Source organism: Canis lupus, chromosome 7, assembly GCF_011100685.1.
Source record: "Canis lupus familiaris isolate Mischka breed German Shepherd chromosome 7, alternate assembly UU_Cfam_GSD_1.0, whole genome shotgun sequence".
NCBI lineage: Eukaryota > Metazoa > Chordata > Mammalia > Carnivora > Canidae > Canis > Canis lupus.
The window spans coordinates 42,496,901-42,520,184 of NC_049228.1; the positions used below are offsets into that span (position 1 = coordinate 42,496,901).

The window sequence follows — 23,284 nt, forward strand, 5'->3', positions numbered from 1 at the left end:
CCTGGCCGCTCCTCGCGGGCGCCCCGACTCCCCTCCCCGCGATGGTGCCGCCCGAGGGCGCGTCCGTCCTCCGCCGCCGCTGACTCCGGCCCCTCCGCCCCATGGCCGCCTCGGCGCCGCCCCCACCGGACAAGCTGGAGGGAGGTGGCGGCCCCGCACCGCCCCCTGCGCCGCCGGGCACCGGGAGGAAGCAGGGCAAGGCCGGTGAGAGCGCCGAGGGCCTGGGCCGGCCGGGCTGGCGAGGGGCCGGGGGTGGGCGGGGAGGATGGGGGGCAGGGGCTCGAAGGGACGCTAGGGCTGGAGGAGTAGGGGTCGTGGGTCACCGATGGAGGACCCCGGGTCTGGGAGACACTCGGACTGCAGGAGCCCCTGGGGGAGCGGAGGGGTAGGAAGAGGCGGCCGACGTGCGGTCGTGCGGTGCGGCTGTAGGGAACCTTTGTTCGTACTCGTTAAGTAGATGAGCCAGCGCGTGTCCAAGTTAGCGGGGCTCCTCCGGGCGCGTCCATAGGGAAACGTGTGTGTACCCCTTGTGCTGCGCTTCCAGGTTTGCAGATGAAGAGCCCAGAAAAGAAGCGGAGGAAGTCCAACACTCAGGTGAGTGGTGCCTGGTGCTGGGGGCACTGCTGGCTCCCGCTCCGGGACATTTGTGTCTTGTCTCCGGCGCACGGACCAGAGAAGGCTACTCTGCTTCTGGCCCCTTCCCTCCACTTTCTAACGAAGGGGGGGGGGGGGCGCGTGGTGAGGCCGTGGGACCACAGACCCCATCCATCAAGGGTAGAGTTTTTCTTGTCCTAGTTCCTCTTGGTGACGACACCTAGCACTTCCCGAGTTTTGTCTAGAGACTTCTCCAGCACTTGGTGTGAACCGTGATTTAACAGGTTTGGGAGATGGGCATTGTCCGTTTTTACAGGCGAGGAATCTGAGGCCTTAGTGCAGTACCTGCTTAGGGGTCTTGAGGGTATTGGCTGTTAGCTGGGGTTCCAGCAGAGTTCTGCCTGCTTTGTCCACCCTCTGTTTCTCTGTGACAGTCCAAGGTCTGTCTTGATTTAGATCTGAGCTGGCTGCTACCAGCGTCCGGAACACGTGTCTCCTCTGCTTTTCTGGTTTATAGCTGTGTGTTTCCTTTTGTGACCCTCCTTCCCTCATCTGTTCTCCACTAGGGCCCTGCATACTCACACCTGACGGAGTTTGCACCACCCCCGACTCCCATGGTGGATCACCTGGTTGCATCCAACCCTTTTGAGGATGACTTCGGAGCCCCTAAAGTTGGGGGCGCAGCCCCTCCATTCCTTGGTAGTCCCGTCCCCTTTGGAGGCTTCCGTGTACAGGGGGGCATGGCAGGCCAGGTACCCCCAGGCTACGGCACTGGGGGTGGAGGGGGTCCCCAGCCTCTTCGTCGACAGCCACCCCCTTTCCCTCCCAACCCTATGGGCCCTGCTTTCAACATGCCGCCCCAGGGCCCTGGGTACCCACCCCCAGGCAACATGAACTTTCCTAGCCAACCCTTCAACCAGCCTCTGGGTCAGAACTTCAGCCCTCCCGGTGGACAGATGATGCCAGGCCCAGTGGGGGGATTTGGCCCCATGATCTCACCCACCATGGGACAACCTCCCAGAGGGGAGCTGGGCCCCCATTCTCTCCCCCAGCGCTTTGCCCAGCCAGGAGCACCTTTTGGCCCTTCTCTCCAGAGACCTGGTCAGGGGCTCCCCAGCCTGCCCCCCAACACAAGTCCCTTCCCTGGTCCGGACCCTGGCTTTCCTGGTCCTGGTGGTGAGGATGGGGGAAAGCCCTTGAATCCGCCTGCTCCCACTGCTTTTCCCCAGGAGCCTCACTCAGGCTCCCCAGCTGCTGCTGTTAATGGGAATCAGCCCAGTTTCCCCCCAAACAGCAGTGGGCGGGGTGGAGGGACTCCGGATACCAACAGCCTGGCACCCCCCAGCAAGGTGGGTGGGGGCTCAGGCCCTCAGCCTCCCCCAGGCCTGGTGTACCCATGTGGCGCCTGTCGCAGTGAGGTGAATGATGACCAGGATGCCATCCTGTGTGAGGCCTCCTGCCAGAAGTGGTTCCACCGAGAATGCACAGGCATGACGGAGAGCGCATACGGGCTGCTGACCACCGAGGCCTCTGCTGTCTGGGCTTGCGATCTCTGCCTCAAGACCAAGGAAATCCAGTCTGTGTACATCCGGGAGGGTGTGGGGCAGCTGGTGGCTGCTAACGATGGGTGATGCTGGCCAGGGCGATGGTTTCCAAGTCTGGCTCTTGGCCCTTGTTTCCACTGGCTTCCCGTCCCTGTTGGGCAGAAACATGGTGGCTCCTGGGGGCAGAGAAGGAACCGAGGTGGGCAGGCAGAAGAGCCTGGATTGCTCACTTTTCTGGAAACTTACACATACATGTTGAGATCAACAGAGATCCAGGAAATCAACCCTGCCCAGCATTGTAGTGGCTCCAATCTTCAAAGGCTGAGGGATGAGGCTGCCAGAGAAGAGAGGCTGGGGGGAGATGTGGAGGGCAGGGGTCTCTGTGCAGATGATGGACGCCCTAGCACCTGTGCCTAACACTCCCATCTAGCCCCGCAGCTGCAGCCTTAGTTTTTGGAGTGAAGTGTTAAAGGTTTCTGGCCAGAGGAGTGGGGGTCCCATCCCTGAAGTAGCCTCATCATGGGCTTTAGTAGGAGACAGCTTTAGGGAATAAATGGGGAGTTTCCCTATTTCTCACCCTCCTGTGGCTTCCTCCCAAGACCTACCCAATTCCTCCCCCCTTGAGAACCAAATAGCTTGAAGAAGCAGGAGAGCTCTTGGCTGGGGCAGTTTCTTGGTGATTGGGGCTTCAAGAGTGTGCATAAGAGATGCTGTCTGGACCCGTGTCCCTCATACCAAAGCCATTGGCCCTTTCTCAGCCCCTCAGGCTTTTCTCCTAATGACCACATTTTTTTGCCAAAAATTGGGACACTTGGCCTGACAAACCAGAATATTTGAAGTTCAGACTGTCCTGGAACATGGACTCTGGCTTACCAACCTTTCTGCCTCCCCTGGTTGTTGCACAGTAGTGTCCACTCTGGTCTAGAGCTTTTGGCACCTGTATTCTGCATCCCTGGCTCGATTGAAGGAAAGCCTGGAAAGGCACAGAGCTCTTATACCTCATCTGATAGAAGGATCCCTGCTCCAGCCTATGGGTGAGGGAGGCAGTGGGACGGTCATTGCTGTGGTTCTGAAATGCAGTCCAGAGTCTGGATGTATTTTGCTTCTCTTTCCTTACCTTTCTGTATATCTTCTTGGGCCAGGTGATCTAGGAGCTCTTATTCCCCTCAGCCCGAGGCCTGAACTGGGCTTCGTGTGTTAGTATTTTATTTTATAGGCTCTGCATGCCAGAGATGGGCCAGGGGCTGGTAGGAAACTTGAACTGCAGCTGGCTCTCTTGCTTCTCATGCACACATTCCTCAGTGGGGTGGAAGGCAGGCAGCCACGTGGCCCAGAGAGTTGCTAGTGGTCGGTCCCCTGCCCCCTTCTCTTGGACCCTAGCATGTGAAGAGAAGACTTACGCAGGCATACCGCAGACTCTTCTGCCTGCCCAGCTGGAGCCAGCAAGCCAGCAAGTTTTGAGGCTGTGGGAAAGAAGTGAGGGGGATCTGGGCTTCTCTCCCCACCCAGTTTTGTGTTGTGTCCTGGTTCTGTTGCCCCTCTTCTATCTGTTGCTATTTTTGTGATGTCTTCCTCCCCACCGCCATCTCCGCCTTTTTGTAAGTGGCTCCTGGGAGAGGGAGTGCGTCAATCCTTCTCTTCCTCTCACTCCACTATTTGGAAGAAAGTGGGGGTGGCAGAGATGTGGGGGTGGGGGTCTTTTGTACGGTTGGATTAATAAAATGACTTGAAAACCCAGACAAGGACTCCCGGCTGTTTGTGCGCACGAAGGTCACCTGTGGGAAGGATGCGCGAGTGGTGAGGCTCCGTACGTGCCCGGGGGTTCTGGAAGCCCCGAGCGGTCCCGGGAAAGCCGGGGGGCACCCCTCCCCCCGCGTCCCTGAGAAAGCCTTTCCTTTCTGGCACATTCCCGGGCCGGGCCGGCGGCCAGGGCCTTAGGGACAATGCAGCTGGTGCTTGCTGCTGGGATTGGCGCCCCCCTCCCCCCGTTGTTCGGCTGGCGGTCAGGTGTAGGGGTTCGGAGGTAGGGGCCGGGGAGCACCGCCCGAGAGCTATTTTAGCAGCTCAGCGCTCGCCCAGTCCCCTCCCCCGCGCAGCTGCGTCAGTCCCGTCTGTCTGTCCGAGGGCCGACCTTGCCCCTTGGTCCTGCTGTCTCGGGAGGTGACCCCGTGCCTTCCGTGTCGGGTCTTCCCCCCAGGAAAGTAGGGGCAGTGTCTGCCGGCGCAGCACAGGGGCCGGCAGGTAGGCGAGCTCGGGTCCCACCCTGCGAGGCCCTGGCGCCCCCGGCTCTCGACTCGTCTCTTATTGGCCAAAAGTTTCCGCCCCCCCTCAGGAAGTCGGCTTTCCATTGGCCAGTCCCGGTCACGTGAGCCCCTCCCTCCCCGCTCCCTCCCTCTGGGGGCTGGAAACCCCGGGAGGCAGCAACAGGTCTGGCGAAGACCCGGGGCGCGACCAGGTGAGGCCCTGCGGGGCGGCGAGGGGGGCTCCGGGACCCCGGTGGGCCGGGGGGGGGGGCTGCCGGGCGTGCATTCCGCCGGGGACCCGGGGCGCGTCCCGGGACGGGAGCCGGCGCTCTGGCCCTGGGCGGGCGCTGCTGCAGAGGTTTGGGGGCCCCCCTACGGGGCGGAGGGTGGCTGGTCGGAGGGCACGGTGCCCCCTACGGCTGCCTAGTGGGAGCAGCAGAAGGGCCCGGCAGGCCCGAAAGCGTGTTTCTGTTGGCTCCTGCCTAGATGTGCGTGGGGAGGGGTGAAGGCGGCGAGGCCGGCGGGGAGAGGTGAGAACCGGCGAGAGGGCAGAGGTTGGGCTGAGGAGGAACTTCCTAATAAGGCGAAGAGACGCTGGCTGGGGGGCCGGGGCTGTCTTTTGAGAAATGGGACCAACCCATCGGGAGGGTCGGGGACCCTGAGGGCTGGGGTTACAGACGGCCTCCTGTTTGGGTCTCAGAAGTGTGGGTCCTGCTGACCCAGATACCGTGGCTAGTTTCCATGGAGACGGTGGGTCTGACATCACCCTGGTTGCCATGGTGCCTGGTTCTGGAGGACCAGAGTAGGCTGTACAAGGCCAGAGATAAACAGGGACTTCAGCCTGAGCTGCTGCCACTTCCTTCCTGCCACCACCTGTTAACAGCCAGGCAACCACTGGGGATGGGGAGAGGGTGGCCAGAGGGCTCTGGGGAGGTCCTGTTGGGTGTGCTATGGGGAGGCCCTGCAGTCATTCTCCCATCTCCTTGTGGAATGGCTGCTGGTGTCCGGGAGGCAGGTGCATTGGGGAAGACACCGTGAGGGCTCTGTCCCAGCTGTGGATCTGGAAAGGCCAAGGTTATTAGGGCCCTGTGCAGGACTTGCACCAGGTCAAACAGAACCGAGGCCGCGGAGGGGGTCCCCAAGAACTGCCTCTTCCCAAGCCTCACTTCCCTTCCTGGGGTTTGCTCACAGAGTCCTTTCCACTTGCTACCCTTTTGGCACCATAGGAAACAGTCCCTTATCATCTGAAGGACCACAGTCCAAGGCTGAGGGGGTCAGCTCATCTGTCCCTCCTGCCTTGTGCCAGGTCCCAGCTGAGGGGACAGTCCTGGCCTTGACTGACAGGACAGGTCTCCCTCTTCCTACCCTGCTTTGTGCCAGGCTCTGGAAGCTAGAGTGACTTCCCACTGCTGTCCTGCCAAGTCAGAGATCCTGCCAGGTCAGAGTGGATTAGCAAGGGGCAGGACCACAGCTCTGTTGTCTGTGGTTTTGCAAACTTTAAAGTTTATAACTGATAGCTGCCATTAAAGCCTTTCCCACTGGGCTTCAAGTTCCCTGAGATGAAACTCTGCAGATCATAAAGAAAGGAAACAGATTTTAGACCGGAGAGTCTGCATGACAAGGAGATTTACTGAGGGTACAGCGAATGGATCTAAGCTCTGCCAGCTGTTCTCAGGCCTGGCTGCACATGAGGACTGCTTGGGAGGTTTTAAAAAAGACCCAGGCCTGAGTCTGACCCTGAAACCAGTCAAATCAGAATCTTAGGTGATTCCAGTGTGCAGCCAGTGTTGAGAATCCTGAACCAGGGCTGACAGTGTGTGGACACTCTAGTCTGAAGCAGGCCACCGGGTCCTATCTTCTGAGCCCTGGCATAGGAGGTGGTGACTTTGGGAGAGTCTGGGTGATTCTCGCTCTTCTCATCAGCTGTTCATGCTTGGCACAGTCAAGTTAGCCAGCCTATATGGCCTTTGTGTTCTCTGACTCTAACCTGAGGGGGCTGGCCTGCATGGCCCCCAGAACCTGCCCAGCCCTGAGCTTTGACCTTTCAAGGTCAGTCCAGAGTCCCCAGGCCCCGCTGGTCCCCAGAGAGGTAAACTTCTCTGTGACTGTTGGCGGGTTTTGATTTGCTGAGAAGAGGTGGGGTGTTAGGGTTCAAGGGGTTGGTTCTGGAAGCTGCAGCCCAGCCTTGGGGACCCAAACAAGGCTGCTCTCTGCATCCTGCCTTTGCTGAAGGAAACTGGGTCTTGAAGAGCATGTTTCTCTGCAGGTGGCAGTGACGCAGCTTCTGGGACCTCTGCAACTATGGCTTCCTACCCAGGTTCTGACAATAGCTGGGTGTTTGCCAGCTCCGAGGTAGGAAGAGCAGGCCTGGGAGCCCCGTGGAAGAGAGGTTCCTGCAGGCCTGGGCTGCCTTCAGGGTGTGTCCCCTTCCTTGGTCCTGATGGTCACCTGAATCACCTCATGCTGGCTGCAGGGGAGCCCCAGGGGCTGGAGGAGGGAGATTAGGCCCCAGGAGTCAGGTGGTAGGACTTGGACCATGCCCTGAAAGAAGGGTACCCTTGGGGTCTGCTTTGAGAAGTAGGGACCAGCATGATCAGAAGACCCAAGGCAATGATAGGAAAGCCATTTTGGGGAAAACTGAGGCAGCCCATGGGATGAGGTGGTGATGTGGGTTAGAAAGTGTTGGAGTATCCCAATGGGGCCTCTAAAAAAAAAAAAAAAGAATGTGTTGGAGTGAAGCTGGGGGCAGAACCTGGGGACCCCTGAAGACCCAGGCACGCAGACCTCTTCCTGAGGGAGAATCACAGGAGGGCTTTGGGTCACAGGGACTCAGTACAGTGATTGCCTTGGGCGGAGGGTGAGCTACCCTCTGTGTGGCCTGAAGAGGGGAGTATTTGGAAGGTCCTGCAGTGCAATTGGTGGTGGGCAGGGCAGGAAGCCAGTGGACTCCTGTGTCCCTACAGCCAGGGAGAAGGGAGAAGGGGTCTGGAGAATGTTTGGAAGGCACCCAAGCCCTGGTGACCTGGTGTGTGAGAACTGCAGGAGGGGAGGAGGGGGGGAAGAGTGGGGAGGAGTGGGAGTGGGGATGCTGGCCTCGGGGAGGGTGCTGGGGCAGGACACAGGGACTAGGGTACATGGGCAGTGGAGGACGGACAGCGTGCTCCAGAACCCTGGACTGTTTTTGGCTGCCTTTGCTGACCTCTGGGCGTTGGACCTTCCTCCTCCCCTGTGAGAGGGGTCATGATTCCTGGCTTATAGGGGTGGCCAGGAGAAAACGGTGGTTTGAAAATTGCAAAGGAATGTACTCAGGCAGAGAACGATTCTTAGAGGGGTGGTGGGAACCCTGGGCAGGGGAGCGGGTGGTGGGCCTGCTGAGCAGGAGTGTCCAAGGATGAAGAGCCCAGTGTTGGTGGGGGAGGGGCCAGGGTGAGCTGTCTGCAGGGAGAGGGGGTGTGGGGGACAGTGGAAAGGCTGGAGAAGCCTGGAAGATGCAAGTGAAGTGAGCTGTTCACAGTATAGACAGCTACACGGAAGCCCACGGGCCACAACAGTGGCCTTGAGGCCCTGGGGGTCTTTGACCTCCACCTTCCCACTCATCAGCAGGTTTCATTGATGGGGAAATGGGACACCCAGGCTTCAACCAGCTTCTTTGGTGGGGGCGAGGGTGGGGGCACCAGGTTGGTATGTGATCTTTGGTCCAGTGGCATGTTTTCACTGAATAGAAGCAGCCTCTGGAAGGTTCCTTACAGCAGTAGTGAGACTAAGAACAGCCAGACACTGAGTCAGCCAACACCCCCCACCCAGCTTGCATGGGCTCACTCCTGGGTGTAGGAGATTTTTGTGAACTGGGGGTGGGGGTTCTGAGCAGACCGCCTCCCTGTGATCTTGGCTCCATCCTGTTGTGCTTCCCCTGGAGCAGCCTTCTGCTTGCACCCCTTCCTCCAGAGCCTGCCCGTGGAGACCCTGGGCCCAGAGTCCATGACGGGCCTGGAGTCCATGATGGACCCAGAATCGGACAGAGCGTCCCAGGCCCTTGGGAGCCCCTCCAGGGCAGCTGCGGAGGAGTTAGCTGGGGCTGAGGATGGAGGAGGTAGCGGGCCCTCCTGGAGGTGGGGGGTGGCCACCTTCCTCTGTGCTGCGGGGTGCCCCAGTGTCCTGGGGGACCAGGGTTTTGCTGCCTCTTATCTCTGGGGCTAGTCCGGGTCTAAAGTCTTCTTGCCTCCACCTGCCCTGGCTTTTTCCTGCCCCTTACAACCTGGTAGGGCCTGCCAGAGTCAGAGGGCTGTGTGGGAAGTTCATTTGGGGGGCAGTGGTGTTTTTCCTGGATCTTTTCTTCCGCCACAGAGACCCTCTTGCAGAGCGAAGGCTCCCAGTCTGGTCCCATTCTGCCAGAGAAGACTGAGGCCGAGGTGGGTGGGGCGGGGTGGCGGGGAGTGGGGAGGTACTGGGGAGTGGGTGGGGCCGGGGGGGGCAGCAGGGAGGGCCTGGGCCTGGTCATGGCTGTGTCTGCTCAGGCTGTCCTGGAAGACGATGGCTGCACCAGGGAGCCCTCTGGCCTGGGAGACACGCTGGTGCAGGGTGACGCAGAGGAGGCCCCTGTGGTGGCAGGCCTGGGACCAGACACAGAGGACCTGGAGGGTCAGAGCCCCCCACAGAGCCAGCCTTCATCTCCTGATGCATGTGAGAACCACCCCTGTGCCCCTCTTCATTCTCCTCCTGGAAGGAGTGGGGGTCCGAGCGCTTGGTGCCCAGCATGGCTCTGGTCCAGGCCCTAGGACTTAGCAGCTTGGTGGTCCCCTTACACTGTGTATGAATCCTCACCACTACCCCTCAAGACACTGAGGCTCAGAGAGGTTAAGTGACGTGACCAAGGTCAAGTAGTGGGTAGGTGGCAGGGCCTGGGGCTGCTGGGATCTTTCTCCTCTGCCTTGGGGCTTCTTCTTTTCTTGCCTCTAGATTCAGGGGTCAGCTCTGGGCTCCGGAGATGAGGAAGGGCAGGCAGTGCATGGCCTCTATGGGAGGCAGTCCTGTCTGAGCCAAAATGCCAGTCAGACCAAGAGAGTGGGTAGAGCAGGTGCCCCCTTGGAGGGGGCAGTTCCATCAGGGGACAGGTTGAGGGAAGGGTCACGTTGGAGGTGATACTGAGAGATAGTGGGTTCTTGGTCAGTAGGGTCAGAGGATGAGGACATTCCAGGTCAAGACTATCACATCAGCAAAGGGATGGGGGCCACCTGTCCTGTGCTAAGGAGGTTGTGCCCCAGGCTTGTGGCAGCAAAGTATAGGAAACCATTTCTGTTGAAGGGGAACCAAGTACAGGGAAAGGCTGAGGCCTGAGGCCATTTAGGGGACCACTGCAGTGCTCATACAAAGCTGCTGAAGGCCCCAGGCGGGCATATCCGAGGCATGTGCTGTGGAATCGTCTGGGTGTGAGGTGAACAGGGAGGGTGTACATAGCCACATGGTGGCTGGGGTGCCTTTCTCTGAGTTGGGGGATGAATACCAGAAGAGAATGGAGGACAGAGCATTGGGAGTTTGGTGCCCAGGTGATACCAGGTAGGAGTGGCTGGTGTACAGTCTGTTGTTCAGGTCAGGAACTAAAGACGGGGAGCTCGTCTGCTATGGAGGGAAGTCTGTGCTGTGGGTGATGGTGTGTGGAGATGGCCAGCCCCTGAGCCCCCAAGCCCAGAGGGGCTGAGAGGCAATGGCCCGTTGGGACAGGAACTGCCAGAGGAGCTTGAGGTGAGGCACGTGTGGAGGAAGGATGGTGCTCGTAGGGTAGAGCTACTCCTTGAGCTCACAGGTTGGAAGGCTGGGCAGGGCAGTCACAGATGCCCAGGCGGACGTGGGCAGCATCTCTGCTTGTGTCCTGCTTCTGGTCATCTCACTGCCTCGTCCCTCTCCCTTCCCCCAGCTTGGCCCATGGAGGAGGCCGGCTGCTCCAGCAGTGAGGATGACACCGATGTGGATGTGGAGGGTCTGCGGAGACGGCGGGGCCTAGAGCCTAGTGCTCCCCAGCCTGTGAGGCCCCTGGGTCTCGATGGCCTGGCCAGAGGCGAGGGTGCAGGCGGGGAGCTGAGCATCTCTGTCAACATGTGCCTCCTTGGGGCCCTGGTTCTGCTGGGCCTGGGGATCCTCCTCTTCTCCAGTGAGTGGTGCCTCCCCTACAGGGGCCTGGGCCTCCCACCCCTCCCGACCCCTGCCCCATTGTCGGTGAGCCTCACCACATTCCTCTGTCTCCATCCTCAGGTGGGCTCTCAGAGTCGGACAGTGGTGAGTGGGGAGGGGCCCTGGCTGGTCCCTGTCCAGCCCTGAGGGAGGCTGCTGGGAGCGGTTCTCTGGGGCGGCAGTGGGGATGATGCTGGGGCTGTCCACCCATTACTCAGTTACTGGCCTTTTTGGCTGCTCGTGGTGGCCTCTCAGCCATGGGGTCCAGGGCTGGCGCAGGAGGGCGACTGGCTGTGTGTGGAGGTCAGGGAATGGATGGGAGAGTGGTTTTTGTGCGCTGGGGCCAGTTTCAGGACCTGGCTTTCCCACAGGGCCCGCAGAGGAATTGCAGGTCCTCCCGGATTCCCAGCTGGACACCGAGGTGCGGGTTGCTGTGGGGGACAGGCAGGTACGTTTGGGTGTGCCCAGAGCTGTGTGGGGCCTGGTGGGGAGGCTCACTGCTTGCCTGGGCTGTGGCGCAGTGGGTGACTGGCTCCTTTGCCCCAGGATGAGCTGAGGCAGCATCTGCAGGCTGCTGCACCCTCTGCTGGCGTCCCCAGTCTGCAGAACATGGCCCTCTTGTTGGACAGGCTGGCCAAGGAGAACCAGGATATCCGGTTGCTACAGGCCCAACTGCAGGTAGGCACACGTGGGAGGGTGGTGGCTAGGTTGGCCCTCCTTCAGCCAGGCATCTATCCCCTGTCCTCCCCCAAAAGAGGTTGTCTTTGCTAATCCCGTAGCTCAGCCCTCTCCCGTCCTCTGGTGTTGGGTCATCTTCCTAAGGCCCAGGCCCAGAACCATGTGCCTGTTGCACGAGGCATGCCACCTCTGATGGATGGTTCTGGTTTGCCTGAACATGGGCATGGGAGCATGGGACAAACAGGCCAAGGCCCAACAGACAAGCAGTGCGGCGATCTGCAAATGATATCTGCTCTGGGCCTGGGAGGTCGAGAGGGCAGTGAGAGCCACGTTGGGCTAATCTTAGGACACAGAATTCAAAGTCTGTGAGGGAATTTGGGGATCCCAGGTCTGGTGCAGGTTGTGGATGGCAAAGAGAATGAGAACTACTTTCTCTGAATGGTGCAAGTCCTGCCTGCTATCCTGGAGTGGACATCCCTGACTGGGCACCCTCCACCCCAGGCCCAGAAGGAAGAGCTGCAGAGCCTGATGCAGCAGCCCAGGGCCCTAGAAGAGGAGAATGCCCGCCTCCGGGGGGCTCTGCAGGACGGCGAGGCCTCCCAGCGTGCCCTTGAGTCAGAGCTGCAGCGGCTTCGGGCCCGGCTTCAGGGGCTGGAGGCTGACTGCACCCGGGGCCCAGATGGCATGTGTCTCGATGGGGATAGAGGCTCCCGGGGCAGTGGGCTCACTGGGGAGCCGAGCCCTGGCCTCCTGGAGCAGAAGGAGCGTCTGGAGGCCGAGGCCCAGGCCTTACGGCAGGAGCTGGAGAAGCAGCGCCGGCTGCTGGGGTCGGTGCAGCAGGACCTGGAGCGGAGCTTGAGGGGTGTGGGCCGGGGGGACGCCGCTCGTGCCAGCCTGACTGAGCTGGGCCACAGGCTGGTCCAGAAGCTACAGGGCATGGAGAAATGGAGTCAACACCCTTGGGTCAGTGCCAACACCTCAGAGGCCAGGCCCCAGGAGTCCCGCTTCCAGAGTGCCAGGGAGTGGAGTGGGAAGGAGAAGTGGCAGGATGGGCAGGGGGGCTGGAGTGCTGATCACTGGAAGCAGAAGAAGGAGGGGTCTGGCTGGGAGAGAAAGAAGAGCTGGCGGGGTGAGGAGGACAGGGAGCTGGCAGGGAGGTGGAAGGAGGGCAGGCTGAGGCTGGCGGGCTGGGGCGGCAAGAAGGACGGCAGGCAGCAGGGCCCCAAGGAGCCCCCTAGGAAAAGTGGGGGCCCTCACTCCTCTGTGGGGAGGCAGAAGCACCCTCAGTGGAAGGAAGGGGCTGATGACGGGCATGACCTTCCGCCACTGTGGGCAGAGCTGTCACGGCACAAGTACCGGGCACCCCAGGGCTGCTCGGGTGTGCGCGAGTGTGCCCGGCAGGAGGGTCTGGCCTTTGGTGTGGAGCTGGCCCCTGTGCAGCGACAGGAGCTGGCCTCTTTGCTAAGGACTTACCTGGCACGGCTGCCCTGGGCTGGGCAGCTGACAAAGGACTTGCCCCTCTCGCCTGCTTACTTTGGCGAGGATGGCATCTTCCGCCATGACCGTCTCCGCTTCCGGGACTTCGTGGATGCCTTGGAGGACAGCCTGGAAGAGGTGGCTGTGAGACAGACTGGTGATGACGATGAGGTGGATGATTTTGAGGGCTTCATCTTCAGCCACTTCTTTGGAGACAAATCACTGAAGAAGAGGTGGGCAGTTGTGTTCCCGGGGAGAACGTGCGAGGGAGGTTTGTAGGGCCATGGGCCCTGGCTCAGGGTCTTTAGTTTGAGCCAGTGTTAATCAACAGCTGGTTGCCCTTGGAGCAGTGTCCATCTCTATCTTCCTGGAGGTCGGAGAGCTGCCTGTGCTCACCCTGTAGTAGTTCTGGGCAGTTCCCTTTTGGGCTGGGGGGATTTTTCCCCGAATTGTTCTGCCCTGCGAATACCTGCAGTGCCTGGGGTGAGGAAGGTCATTCCATTGCCCTATTGCCCTGACAGGGGATGTCATCCTGGGATAGTGGGTCTGGCCCTTCCATGTGATTGCTGGTGGCTGCCGTGGAGGAACAGGCTCCCCTGCCCTCCAGGAGCCCCTTCTCACTGTGTGGCATTGTCCTCTGAAAACTGTTTCCTTCCCCGCCTCCCCGTGTCTCTCCACAGGTCAGGAAAGAAGGACAGACAGTTGCAGAGCCCAGGGAGGGGCTGAGGCCTGGTGTCCCCTCACCCCGGGAACCACTGAATGGTCCTCTCCTCTGGCTCCTATGAGAGCAGAATCTCTCAGTGATGCACTGATGCCGCTTTTGCTAGAGAAAGGCCTTAGCTGGATCTGCCTTGCTGGTTACTGCATGCAGGCTCTGATCCTGTCCTTGCGGGTGGGAATTGTGATTCTTCAGCCTCACAGCTTCCATCCTCCTGTGTGTGTGCCCCACAGTGCCCCCCTGGTTTCATGCACTGACCCATGCCCCCTGGAATGAGCCTAGACCTGCTGGCTGGATGCCCAGGACCAGCGCTTTCCCAGGGGTTTTCTTAGATTTGGACACAGCCACCCCCCAGGGGTGAAGTCCCCCTTTTACCCCTGCTTCTCCCAGGGCCCCCCTCCCTGTGTGAATGGTAGGCTCCCACCCCTGTAAGAAGCTGTTGGAGTTTTGGTGTGGGGCTTGGACTCTCTCACGGGGGGGGGGGGGCTGTATCTAAGCATGGTACCCCCACACCCTCTTTGTCCTCCACATCCCTCTCCCAGCCACCCTTGGGCCCTTGGGGCTGGAACTCCCCACTTGGTGGCGGCCACCTTGGGGCCCCTGGGAGAAGTAGAAAACGAACACGGGTTTTGGAGTGGGAGCCTCAGGCTCGCGGCAGGCCGAGTGATGTTGGGCAGGTTAATCCCTGGGAACTTTAGATTTCTGATCCTCAAAATGGGGGATTGGACGGCTGGGAAGAGCTGAAATAAAGCACAGTGAGCACAGTGTCTACTCTGTATTTGGCACTGCCTGGAGGGTGCAGAGGAGGGAGGGGAGGATCTCCACCAGGCTTCTGGACAGGCCCGCGGAGGCCACTAGGCGGCGCCCCGGCTCCACGTTTCCTGCAGATCTCGCCTCCCCGCTCGGTGTGCACTGACTGGGCCCCTGCCCCGCCCACCTGCGCGCTGCCAGGACCTGGACCCCGCTGGCCCCTCCTCCGAAAGTCCTTCCTGGATTGCCTTGGACGTCCGCCGCCAGTGTAGGGGTGGAATGACGCGTGGTGTGACATCAGGAAGGGGGGGTGCACCAGCAGGCTCCAGGAGGGGGCTGTGGTGGGTGGCAGGTACTTGGGGGTGCCGCTGGCTGCTAAAGGGCTTTAAGCCCACGAGCTCATCTGAGTGGGCTGGGGAGGGCTGGGGGGCAGGGGGGGATGGGACTGGAGGCCGTGAGGCTGGGTACCCAACCAGCAGCACACCAGTCCACCGTGGGAAGGTCTGTTGGGTATGAGGAGGCATTAAACAGCCTTCGTCCATGGGGAGATCCCTGGATGGCTCAGTGGTTTAGCCCCTGCCTTCGGCCCAGGGCGTGGTCCTGGAGACCCGGGATCTAGTCCCACATTGGGCTCCCTGCATGGAGCCTGCCTCTCTCTGCTGGTGTCTCTGCCTCTCTCTCTTTCTGTGTCTCTCATGAATAAATAGATAAAATCTTTAAAAGAAAAAAAAAAAAAAGAGTCTGCGTCCAGTGGAGCTGCTTTCTGCAGCAGGAAGGACCACAGTTAGGCCTGAGGAGGAATTTCCTCTGGGTAGAGGGTCAGTGATGGGGGCTGGGGGTCTTCTGGGGGAGAGCCAGGGTGGCAGGGACACTGGCCATGGATTACCCTGTGTCTGGGCTGACCTGGCTAGGTGATGCTCATGCCCCCATCACAGGTCAGGAGGCCCCTGTCTCTGTCACCCCCAGCAGCAGTGGTGACAAGCGAGTCCCTGGCTCCAGCTTACAGGACGCTATCTTGGTCGGGGCCAGCATGTGAAGATGAGCCCTGGTCAGGGCTATGGGGCAGCACTCCCCCAGCCCACAGCTGGTCTGTCCTGATGGTGGGGGTGGGGGGCCCTGGGAGCAGATGCACTGGACTCTGCCGCCCAGCTCTGCTTGGCCTCCTAGGGTCTGGCCTGGACCCTTCCAGTTTAAGTACTTAGCTTTTCTGCCTTTTCTCTGAGAACTCCCTAGCTGAGGGCTCAGCTCCAGGGGTGTCCCTCTGAGGAGTCACTCAAGTCAGGAGTGTATCCCTCTACTCGCAATGGGAAAAGTCTGCTTCCTTTGACATGTCCCCACTTGCATCTGTGCCTCAGTCTGCCGTCCCTCCCTGGCATCCCTGCTCCTCACCTAGCCTCCCTCCTTCCCTGGCTCCCCACTGCCCTGACCCCAGTGCCCTCAGCTTAGCTGTCCCTCGCCCATGCCCCCCCCAGAGGCCCTTACACCCCTTACACCCCCGAGACGCCCCCCAGTCTCTCCTAGGCCCAGTCTTTCCCCACTCATCCTAGGGGATGGGGCACATGCTGAGAGTGCAGTGGGGGTGAATTTCTCCCATTAGCTCCTTAAGGTCAGAGGCGTGTGTTCCTCTTGAGAACCTCTCCCAGCCCCCTCTGCTGGGCCCCAAGCTGGACTGGCTGTCCGGTGCCTTGGGAGCCTCCCATGGCTACCCTGATGCCCGGATGGCTGCCCATCTGGGCTTGTGCTGGACCACAGGCGCTCCTGGTCCCTTCACATGGCACATGCTCACTACGGGTCAAGGAGGGACCCTGCAGAGTGTGGGCTGGGCTCTGTGGCTCTAGGTTCAGACAATAACAGGCTGTTACTTCTCAGCCCCCTTGTTGCCAATGCCACCCCTCACAGAGTGGCCTTCCCTGAAGGTGTCTCTGTAAGCTTTGGCTTCCAGAAGACGCCCAGCCCAGGTCTCTCCTCACAAGGCTTGGCCTGAGCAAGCTCTAGGCCAGAAGACCCAGTCTCTGGTGCCCCGCACTGCCCACCTGTGGGCCCCAAATAAGGCACCCCTCCTCACTTCTGGGCCCAGCGTGGCCATCAGGAGTCCCCACAGGTTGTTGCGAGGATGAAATCAGTCTCTTCAAATAGTAGAGCATGGTCACAGAGAATAGTTGTCGTTACCTAACCTCTAAGCAGGGAGCTAGGCCCTGTGAGCTCTGGGTGTGTTTCCCAAACCTCACGGTAGGGGGCTGGCCGAGGAAGGACGCCATTGTGCATTTAACTCTGCTGGGTGCGTGCAGACCCCCGCTCCTTGCAGAGCCTGCTCCTTGCCCTGAGGCTAACTGGGTTAGTCTAACAAGGCACAATTTTACCTGTACTCTCTTAATGGTGCTCTCTTAATGGGAGGAGTCCGCCTGGCAGTTGAGAGGAACTTTGAAGGGTAATAGGATTTGTGACAGGGGAGGGGGCTTCAGACTTGGCGGAGGGGAGGCCCGAGGCAGGGAAAACAGCCTTGTGGCCAGATGGTTAAGGTGACATTCTCGATTCTCCCACGGGCCCACTTGCAAAGCTAGGGAGGAGCTATGCTGTGCCGAAGGGGTAGATTGCCACCGAAGGCATTTCAGCGGGGACACCTGTGTGAGGGGAAGTGCACACGGGTGCTCTGCACCTGGCAGCTAGGGTGGAAGAGACTGGATGTGAAGTTGGGGTAGTTAGGAGGTATCAGCCAATACCTCCCAGGAGAGAGGTCACATGGGCCTCACTTGGAGCATGTGTCAGAGTGGGCCAGCCTTGGATGGTACTAGACCCTGGGGCAGGGGGGTTGTCAAAGACTCAGCCTCTCAGCCCTGGGACAGGTGGGTGAGCACCCCCCCCCTCCCCCGGCCCACCTCCGTCCCAGTCCCAGCAGTGCTGGGCAAGGAGGGGCTGATGACGCGGGGGCAGGGTGAGAGGGGGAAGTGGCTGGGCTTGATTTTGCAGGATATGGGGGAGGAGGAGAGCCAGCCTCCCAGCAGGTCACCCACTGTGCCACCCCTCTCCCCATTCCCTCCCAGCCAGGGTCCCTTTGGAGAAGTTATTTTTTTTTTTTTAAGATTTTATTTCTTTATTCATGAGAAACAGAGACACAGAGAGAGGCAGAGACAAAGGCAGAGGGAGAAGCAGGCTCCATGCAGGGAGCCCAACGTGGGACTCGATCCCAGGTCTCCAGGATCATGCCCTGGGCCAAGGAAGGCGCTAAACCGCTGAGCCACCTAGGCTGCGCCCGCCCCCCCTTTTTTCCTCTTTGGAGAAGTTCTAACTGGCATCGGTCAGCTTACTGAGCCTTCACTTCAGCTTACTGAGTCTGCAGGCAACCACCGCCTGCAGAGGTCTTCAAGGAGACCCTGTCCCCAGTCGGAGGGCTGGCAGTCACCAGGCCGGGGCAGGGCAGGTAGGAACGGAGGCCATGTACTGTGGAGAGGAAAGTGTCAGCCCCTTTGGGAAGGTCAGTCTACCGTGGGCCAAACAGACCTTGCATGCCTGCTGCTCTGGAGCGCAGTCCCCGGCCCTCACAGAGGCAGCCTGTGGGGATGGGCAGGTGCAGAGACTTCTGCATGAGCCTGGCCCAGACACACGGGCTGCCCCTCTCATCCACTTGGGCCGAAAACTTTTCAGGGCTCCGCTATGGTGCTGAGAGGTAGGCCTTAGAGAAGGTAAGACCATCAGGAGGGCAGCCCCGGTGGCTCAGCGGTTTAGTGCCGCCTTCAGTCCAGACTTGCTTCTCCCTCTGCCTGTGTCTCTGCCTCTCTCTCTCTCTCTCTCTCTGTCTCTCATGAATAAATAAATAAAATCTTAAAAAAAAAAAAGACCATTAGGAACTGTTTACAGATGATGAGACTGTGAGAAAGGAGGTGTCTTGCCTGAGGGTCCCATCAGAGTTGGACTGTGACAGGGGAGGGAGACTGACCCTTAGGTGGGCCCCAGGACACCAGTTGGTGCTTGAAACGTTGGGTAGTGCTGCTTGCCTGCCCTGTCCCCACCCAGTTGGCTCTGGGCTTGAAAGCAGTGTCTGAGCTCTACCTGTGCATCTCCATCTGGGCTGGTGCACTCCCACTCAGCCACTGGGCACCTGCTGCCGCTAGCGCCCCTGCTTGTGGGCAGGAGGAGGCCAGCCTGGAAGAGCCCTTTGTGGGCAGGAAGCCCGTCTCTTTGGTCCAGAGGCGTGTGAGAATGGAGGCCCAAAGAAGAAAGTGACTTGTCCAAGGTCACAAAGCTTGCTCGGGCAGGGTGGGGACCAGAGCCCCTGGCTCCTGACCTCTATGAGTCTCCTGTCCCTTCTCCCTCCTTTTCTGTCTCCACTTTTTCAAGCTTGGGACTCAGGCTCTAAGGTGAGCTCTGGAGGAGCTGGTCCTTCCTCATGCTGCCTTGGAGCTTTGACTGCATTCTGGCTCCGGGCACAGACGTCTGGCCGTGGCCACTCAGAGGGGCAGCTGGATGGCTGGATGACAGGAAGCTGGGCCTGTGGAGGGCTGGGGTGAGAGGGAGGGATCCTTGGAGCCTCGGAACCACCCCTGGAACCTCAGCAGCTGGGTTTGGGGTTGTGAGGGCTCAGGCCCGAGCATGTCCACAAAGGGCCCTGTTGGCCTGGGGCAGGCGTGAGGTCCAGACTGTCTCCTCGAGGGCCCTACCTCACCTGCTCATTTATGCGTGGGCCCTCCCTCACCTGCTCATTTATGCGTCAGCCAGGTGTTCACTCAGCAGTTCCCAGGCCCTGCTGCCAAGCTGGCCAGAAGTCTCAGAACACGTGAGCGCAGGCTTGGGGGCAGCTCCGGGCACCTGCCAACGGGGCCTGGGGTCCTGGAGGCTCTACCCAGGCTGGGAAACAGCTACCTCTGAGCTATGGAGGCCCCGCTCCTCTGCTTACAGCTTCTGATTTGAAAGAAGTCGGTCCATCTCCTTTGGGGAATAAAAGCCAACCTCTGTCACTAAGAGAATTAAAAAACCGTGAAGTGAAATCAGCAGATTAGTCTGTGAGTGGCAGCAATGTGGGCTCAGTCCCCAGCCATGACGTGGATATTCAGTGCATGGTAATATAAGAGAACAAAGATATTTCTCTAAACCGTGTATTTTTTTTTTATATTTTATTTATTCATGAGACACAGAGAGAGAGAGAGAGAGAGGCAGAAACACAGGCAGAGAGAGAAGCAGGCTCCATGCAGGAACCGGATGTGGGACCTGATCTTGGGACTCCAGGACCACGCCCTGGGCCAAAGGCAGGCACCAAACCGCTGAGCCATCCAGGGATCCCCTAAACTGTGCATCTTTATTGGAGAAAATCTTACTGAAAGGTGCCCGGCTGGTCTCAATCTCGATCTCAGGTTGTGAGTTCCAGCCCCACGTTGGGGGTGGGGATTATGTTAAAAAGAAATCTCATTTGTGCTTAACACCATATTCCAGATGGAGGTGTAGCCACCATCTGTGGGTATACTGGTTAAATTTTTGGAGCTTGTTTTTTTTGAAAGTGGGAGGATCCTTGGTTGGCCTAACATTCTGGGCATCCTCAGACTCTAGTATGTACTCTACGGATGCAAAAGGTGCATCTCCACAAGCGGATGCTCCTTTACAGATTGCCCGGATTTGACCTCGGCAGCATGATGCTCATGAACTGTGCCCTGGCTGCCTCAGTCACAAAACTGAGGTCACATATCTACCGCACAGTGATAGAAATGATTTGTAGACCAAGGACTGAGCAGGAGAACCCAACTTTATGCCGCTCTGCTGGAGGGGCACGCTTAGGGGGAGAGGTTGGGGTGCCACCCTGGCACCACATCCCACAAGCAGTTTCTCCTCTCTAGGGTTGTCTTCTGCCTGTGGCATTTCTTTAACACTACAAAGTTGGAGTTGGCCAAACCTTATACATTTCCGGGTTCACCCTCAATGGGCACTTAGCGACTGGAAAAGGGAGGTCATGAGAAGACACAGACCCTAAGCCTGACTTTTAGTTGTCTGTTTGGAAGTGTTTGCCCTTCTCTCTGGAGAGGGATATCTGGGAGCTGGGTGCTATGTATAGTAGGTTACTGCCAGCGATTTCAGGCAAATTTCTCAATTATAATGAGCCTCAGTTGTCTCATCTGTAAGTAGGGATAGTAGTGTTAATGTCATAAGATTGAGAAAAGATCAGGATGCCTGGATGGCTCAGTGGTTGAGCACCTGCCCTGGGCTCAGGGTGTGATCTGTGGTCTCAGGATTGAGTCCCACATCAGGCTCCCTGCCTGGAGTCTGCTTCTCCCTCTGCCTATGTCTCTGTCTTTCTCTCTGTGTGTCTTTAATGAATAAATAAAATCTAAAAAAAAATTGAGAAAAGGTCTGGCACATAGTAAATGCTCAGTAAACATTACCTATTAAACTCTCTGGAGGACAGATGAATGAGAGCTGATGAGTGTAGTGGAGTGCAAGGTGCTATGATGTGGGTGAGCTCGGCATATGTCAGGAGTATAGAAAACAGGAATCTAAGTCAGAGGAGTGGGGGGTCAGGAAGGAGGCAACACAAACTAAGTGCGGAAGTACAAGTCAGAGTGGGTTTCACAGAAAAAGGATGCGAAGGGGGTGCCTGGGGGCTCAGTTAAGTGTCCGACTCTTGATTTCAGCTCAGGTTGTAGTCTCAGGGTTGTGGGCTTGAGCATCGTGTGGGGCTCCATGCTGGGAGGGAAGTCTGCTTAAGATTCTCTCTCTTGGGATCCCTGGGTGGCGCAGCGGTTTGGTGCCTGCCTTTGGCCCAGGGCGCGATCCTGGAGACCCGGGATCGAATCCCACGTCGGGATCCCGGTGCATGGAGCCTGCTTCTCCCTCTGCCTATGTCTCTGCCTCTCTCTCTCTCTCTCTGTGTGTGACTATCATAAAAAAAAAAAAAAAAGATTCTCTCTCTCAAAAAAAATTTCTATTTATCCAAGTCCAGATTTATTAAAAAAAAAAAAAAAAAAAGGATGGGAAGGGTATTCCAGGCAAGGGGAACAACATAATGGGGTGTGGTTAGAACCATTACAGCTTCTATTAGAGCATCATGGAATTGTTAATTTATGTCAGTTTTCCCTAATTTTGGGGTGAAACTTCACATGCTCCATTTTTAAGCTCCTTTATAATCCTGTCTCTCAGAATACATGCTTTTTGAGAGCAGGCTCTGGTTTGTTTACTGTTGCATTGCTGGTAGTACTTGGTGTGTTTTAGACCTTTAAATATATGTTGAATGAAGGAATGAACTTCATCAGCTCCCCGAGGACTCAGACTCCCTGTCTCTTTCCCTGTTGTACTACTTCTTTACACCTCACTCCATCCTGCACCTCATCTGCCAGGCTCCATGGCCTGCAAAGCAATAGTCATCAAGCACAGAAGCACTGATTCACAAGCCCTTGGGTCAGCTGGACAGTGGCCATGAGAAGAGAAGCTGGAACAGAGCAAGGAGCTGAAGTAAGGGTAACTGGCGGTGTCACTGAGCCAGGATGGCATCTGGTTCAAATATCTATGGGTCAGGCTTGCCTGGGAGGGGCAGACCTTGGTATCTCTGCTCAGGGCTCCCTCTGCCTGGGCAGGGCTGGAGGGGCACTGACAAGGCCCACCTCCTCCCTCTTCTAGGCTCTGCAGGGCTGTGTGGCCTGGTCCTCTGCAGGCTCAAACTGTCTCAGAGTATGAGGAGTCCCTGCGAGGGAAGCATGGCTCTGGGGAGTATGTAAGCAAGTGGCCTTGGAGAGCAGGTCGAATGGCTTCAGGTGACAAGGTTCAGGTATTCTCATAGGAGCTGGTATCTGTGGAGGAGGACGAAAAACCCTTTGGCCGTCTGAGACCAAAGGATGGAGCAATCACCATGAGGTCAATGAGGCCACTGAGAGTGGACAGGAGCCAGTGGCTAAGCTGTGGTGCATGAGAATGAGCCTTGGGATTGCTACCTGTAAGCACCGAAAAGGGGAAAGGCTACCCAGCCAGGTGGTGAGGAGCCTTGCAGGAGCCAGGGATTTCCAGGGGGAAGAATGGAAGGAGGGAGGCCACAGACACAAGGTGTGTGCTAAGGTGTGAGGGCTGGTGTCCCTCCATGTGAGGGGGCCGTAGGGGACAGTGGGATTCAGCTAAGGCAGGGAGCAGGAGGATATCTCTGATCATCAGTTGGGAATTCCAGGAGGTCAAGTGAAGGGGCGGGGTGGGGGTCCTTTCGAGTGACAGGAGGGGGGATCTGAGCTCTCCTTGGGAGTCCAAGGAAACGGTTACTGCAGCTGTGCTGAAATTCAAACCACAGAGTGCTCAGAATAGACAACTGCACGTTTGGACGATGCTGGAGGATTCACAGTGTTCCCACCGTACACCTTGTACTTCTCTTACTCTCTTCTCCCCGCAGCCCTGTGACCCGGTTGTTGTCAGCGATGCACCCGGAGGGGCGCGCTGAAGGTCCCGGGAAGCATTCGAGCGGGTTCAAGCCCCGCTGCGCACAGGTGACAGACTGTAGGGGCCTTCCGGAGTAGGTTCATTCCGCACCCGGGCCGTGCCGTGCCCTGCCCGAGCTCCCCAGGCCTCCGACGCTTGGGAGTTGCACTCCTCCGCAGCAGGTGTCCTTCTCTTGCACGCGGCCCGCAGAAACAGCTAACAAGCTCCTCACAGGTAAGCTCAGACATGCAGGCCAGCGAGTCCCCGCCAAGGACAACGTACTCCTCGCCCTGGGCCGGCGCGTCCCAGCTGCGGGGTGGCGGGGAGCGGACAGGCCACGCACCTGCTGGGAAACACCCAGCAATCCGGGACGTCGGCTCCCGAGCCCCTCCAGCGCCCTCCGAAGACGCCAGCGCGACGGCCCCTCCCCTCGTGACGTCATAGACACGCCCCCTCCGGGAGGACCCACGTTCACCGCGGGGCGCGGACGGCGTCGCTTGAGCACGTGCGCTTCAGTGCGCACACGGCGGGGCAGGCTTGAAGACCTATTCAGCGTGGTCCCCCTAATGTTTGCAGGGTTGGGTGGCACGCAGCGTGAGGCTCACCTCGGGGCATTTCAAGACGTCACCCCCCCAGAAGGAGAATGGTTCTGTCCTGGTGACGTCAGGCTCTGGGCGGGGCCGGGCCGTTCCCTGCCCGCTGCCTTGGGCAGCGACCCCCGGGCGGAGCCACGTCCCCCG

The 23,284-nt window shown here is 58.8% G+C and overlaps 2 protein-coding genes across 3 annotated transcripts; both read left to right on the forward strand.

Annotated features, from left to right (window-relative positions):
• The first annotated feature begins 46 nt into the window (after window positions 1-46).
• On the forward strand, window positions 47-3,877 carry PYGO2 (pygopus family PHD finger 2). Its single transcript, XM_038543191.1, has 3 exons — window positions 47-204; window positions 545-594; window positions 1,161-3,877. Exons 1-3 carry the CDS (start codon window positions 102-104, stop codon window positions 2,223-2,225), a joined length of 1,218 nt encoding a protein of 405 aa, XP_038399119.1. The 5' UTR covers window positions 47-101; the 3' UTR covers window positions 2,226-3,877.
• Window positions 3,878-4,461: 584 nt separating this feature from the next.
• PBXIP1 (PBX homeobox interacting protein 1) lies at window positions 4,462-14,185 on the forward strand. 2 transcript variants are annotated; one of them, XM_038543184.1, is made up of 11 exons: window positions 4,462-4,593; window positions 6,648-6,733; window positions 8,327-8,471; window positions 8,726-8,790; window positions 8,896-9,061; window positions 10,293-10,526; window positions 10,628-10,651; window positions 10,918-10,994; window positions 11,093-11,224; window positions 11,726-12,933; window positions 13,381-14,185. In XM_038543184.1, exons 2-11 carry the CDS (start codon window positions 6,683-6,685, stop codon window positions 13,424-13,426), a joined length of 2,148 nt encoding a protein of 715 aa, XP_038399112.1. In that variant the 5' UTR covers window positions 4,462-4,593; window positions 6,648-6,682; the 3' UTR covers window positions 13,427-14,185. The 2 variants fall into 2 exon arrangements, with proteins under 2 accessions (XP_038399112.1, XP_038399113.1); XM_038543185.1 differs by lacking the exon at window positions 4,462-4,593 and adding an exon at window positions 5,236-5,268.
• The last annotated feature ends 9,099 nt before the right edge of the window (window positions 14,186-23,284 follow it).

Coding starts and splice junctions, on each gene's coding strand:
- PYGO2 (XM_038543191.1), top strand. CDS start 102: ATGGCCGCCTCGGCGCCGCCCCCACCGGACAAGCTGGAGGGAGGTGGC. Junction 205..544: donor GAGGAAGCAGGGCAAGGCCG/GTGAGAGCGCCG, acceptor CTGCGCTTCCAG/GTTTGCAGATGAAGAGCCCA. Junction 595..1,160: donor GGAGGAAGTCCAACACTCAG/GTGAGTGGTGCC, acceptor GTTCTCCACTAG/GGCCCTGCATACTCACACCT.
- PBXIP1 (XM_038543184.1), top strand. CDS start 6,683: ATGGCTTCCTACCCAGGTTCTGACAATAGCTGGGTGTTTGCCAGCTCC. Junction 6,734..8,326: donor GGGTGTTTGCCAGCTCCGAG/GTAGGAAGAGCA, acceptor CCCTTCCTCCAG/AGCCTGCCCGTGGAGACCCT. Junction 9,062..10,292: donor GCCTTCATCTCCTGATGCAT/GTGAGAACCACC, acceptor CCCTTCCCCCAG/CTTGGCCCATGGAGGAGGCC.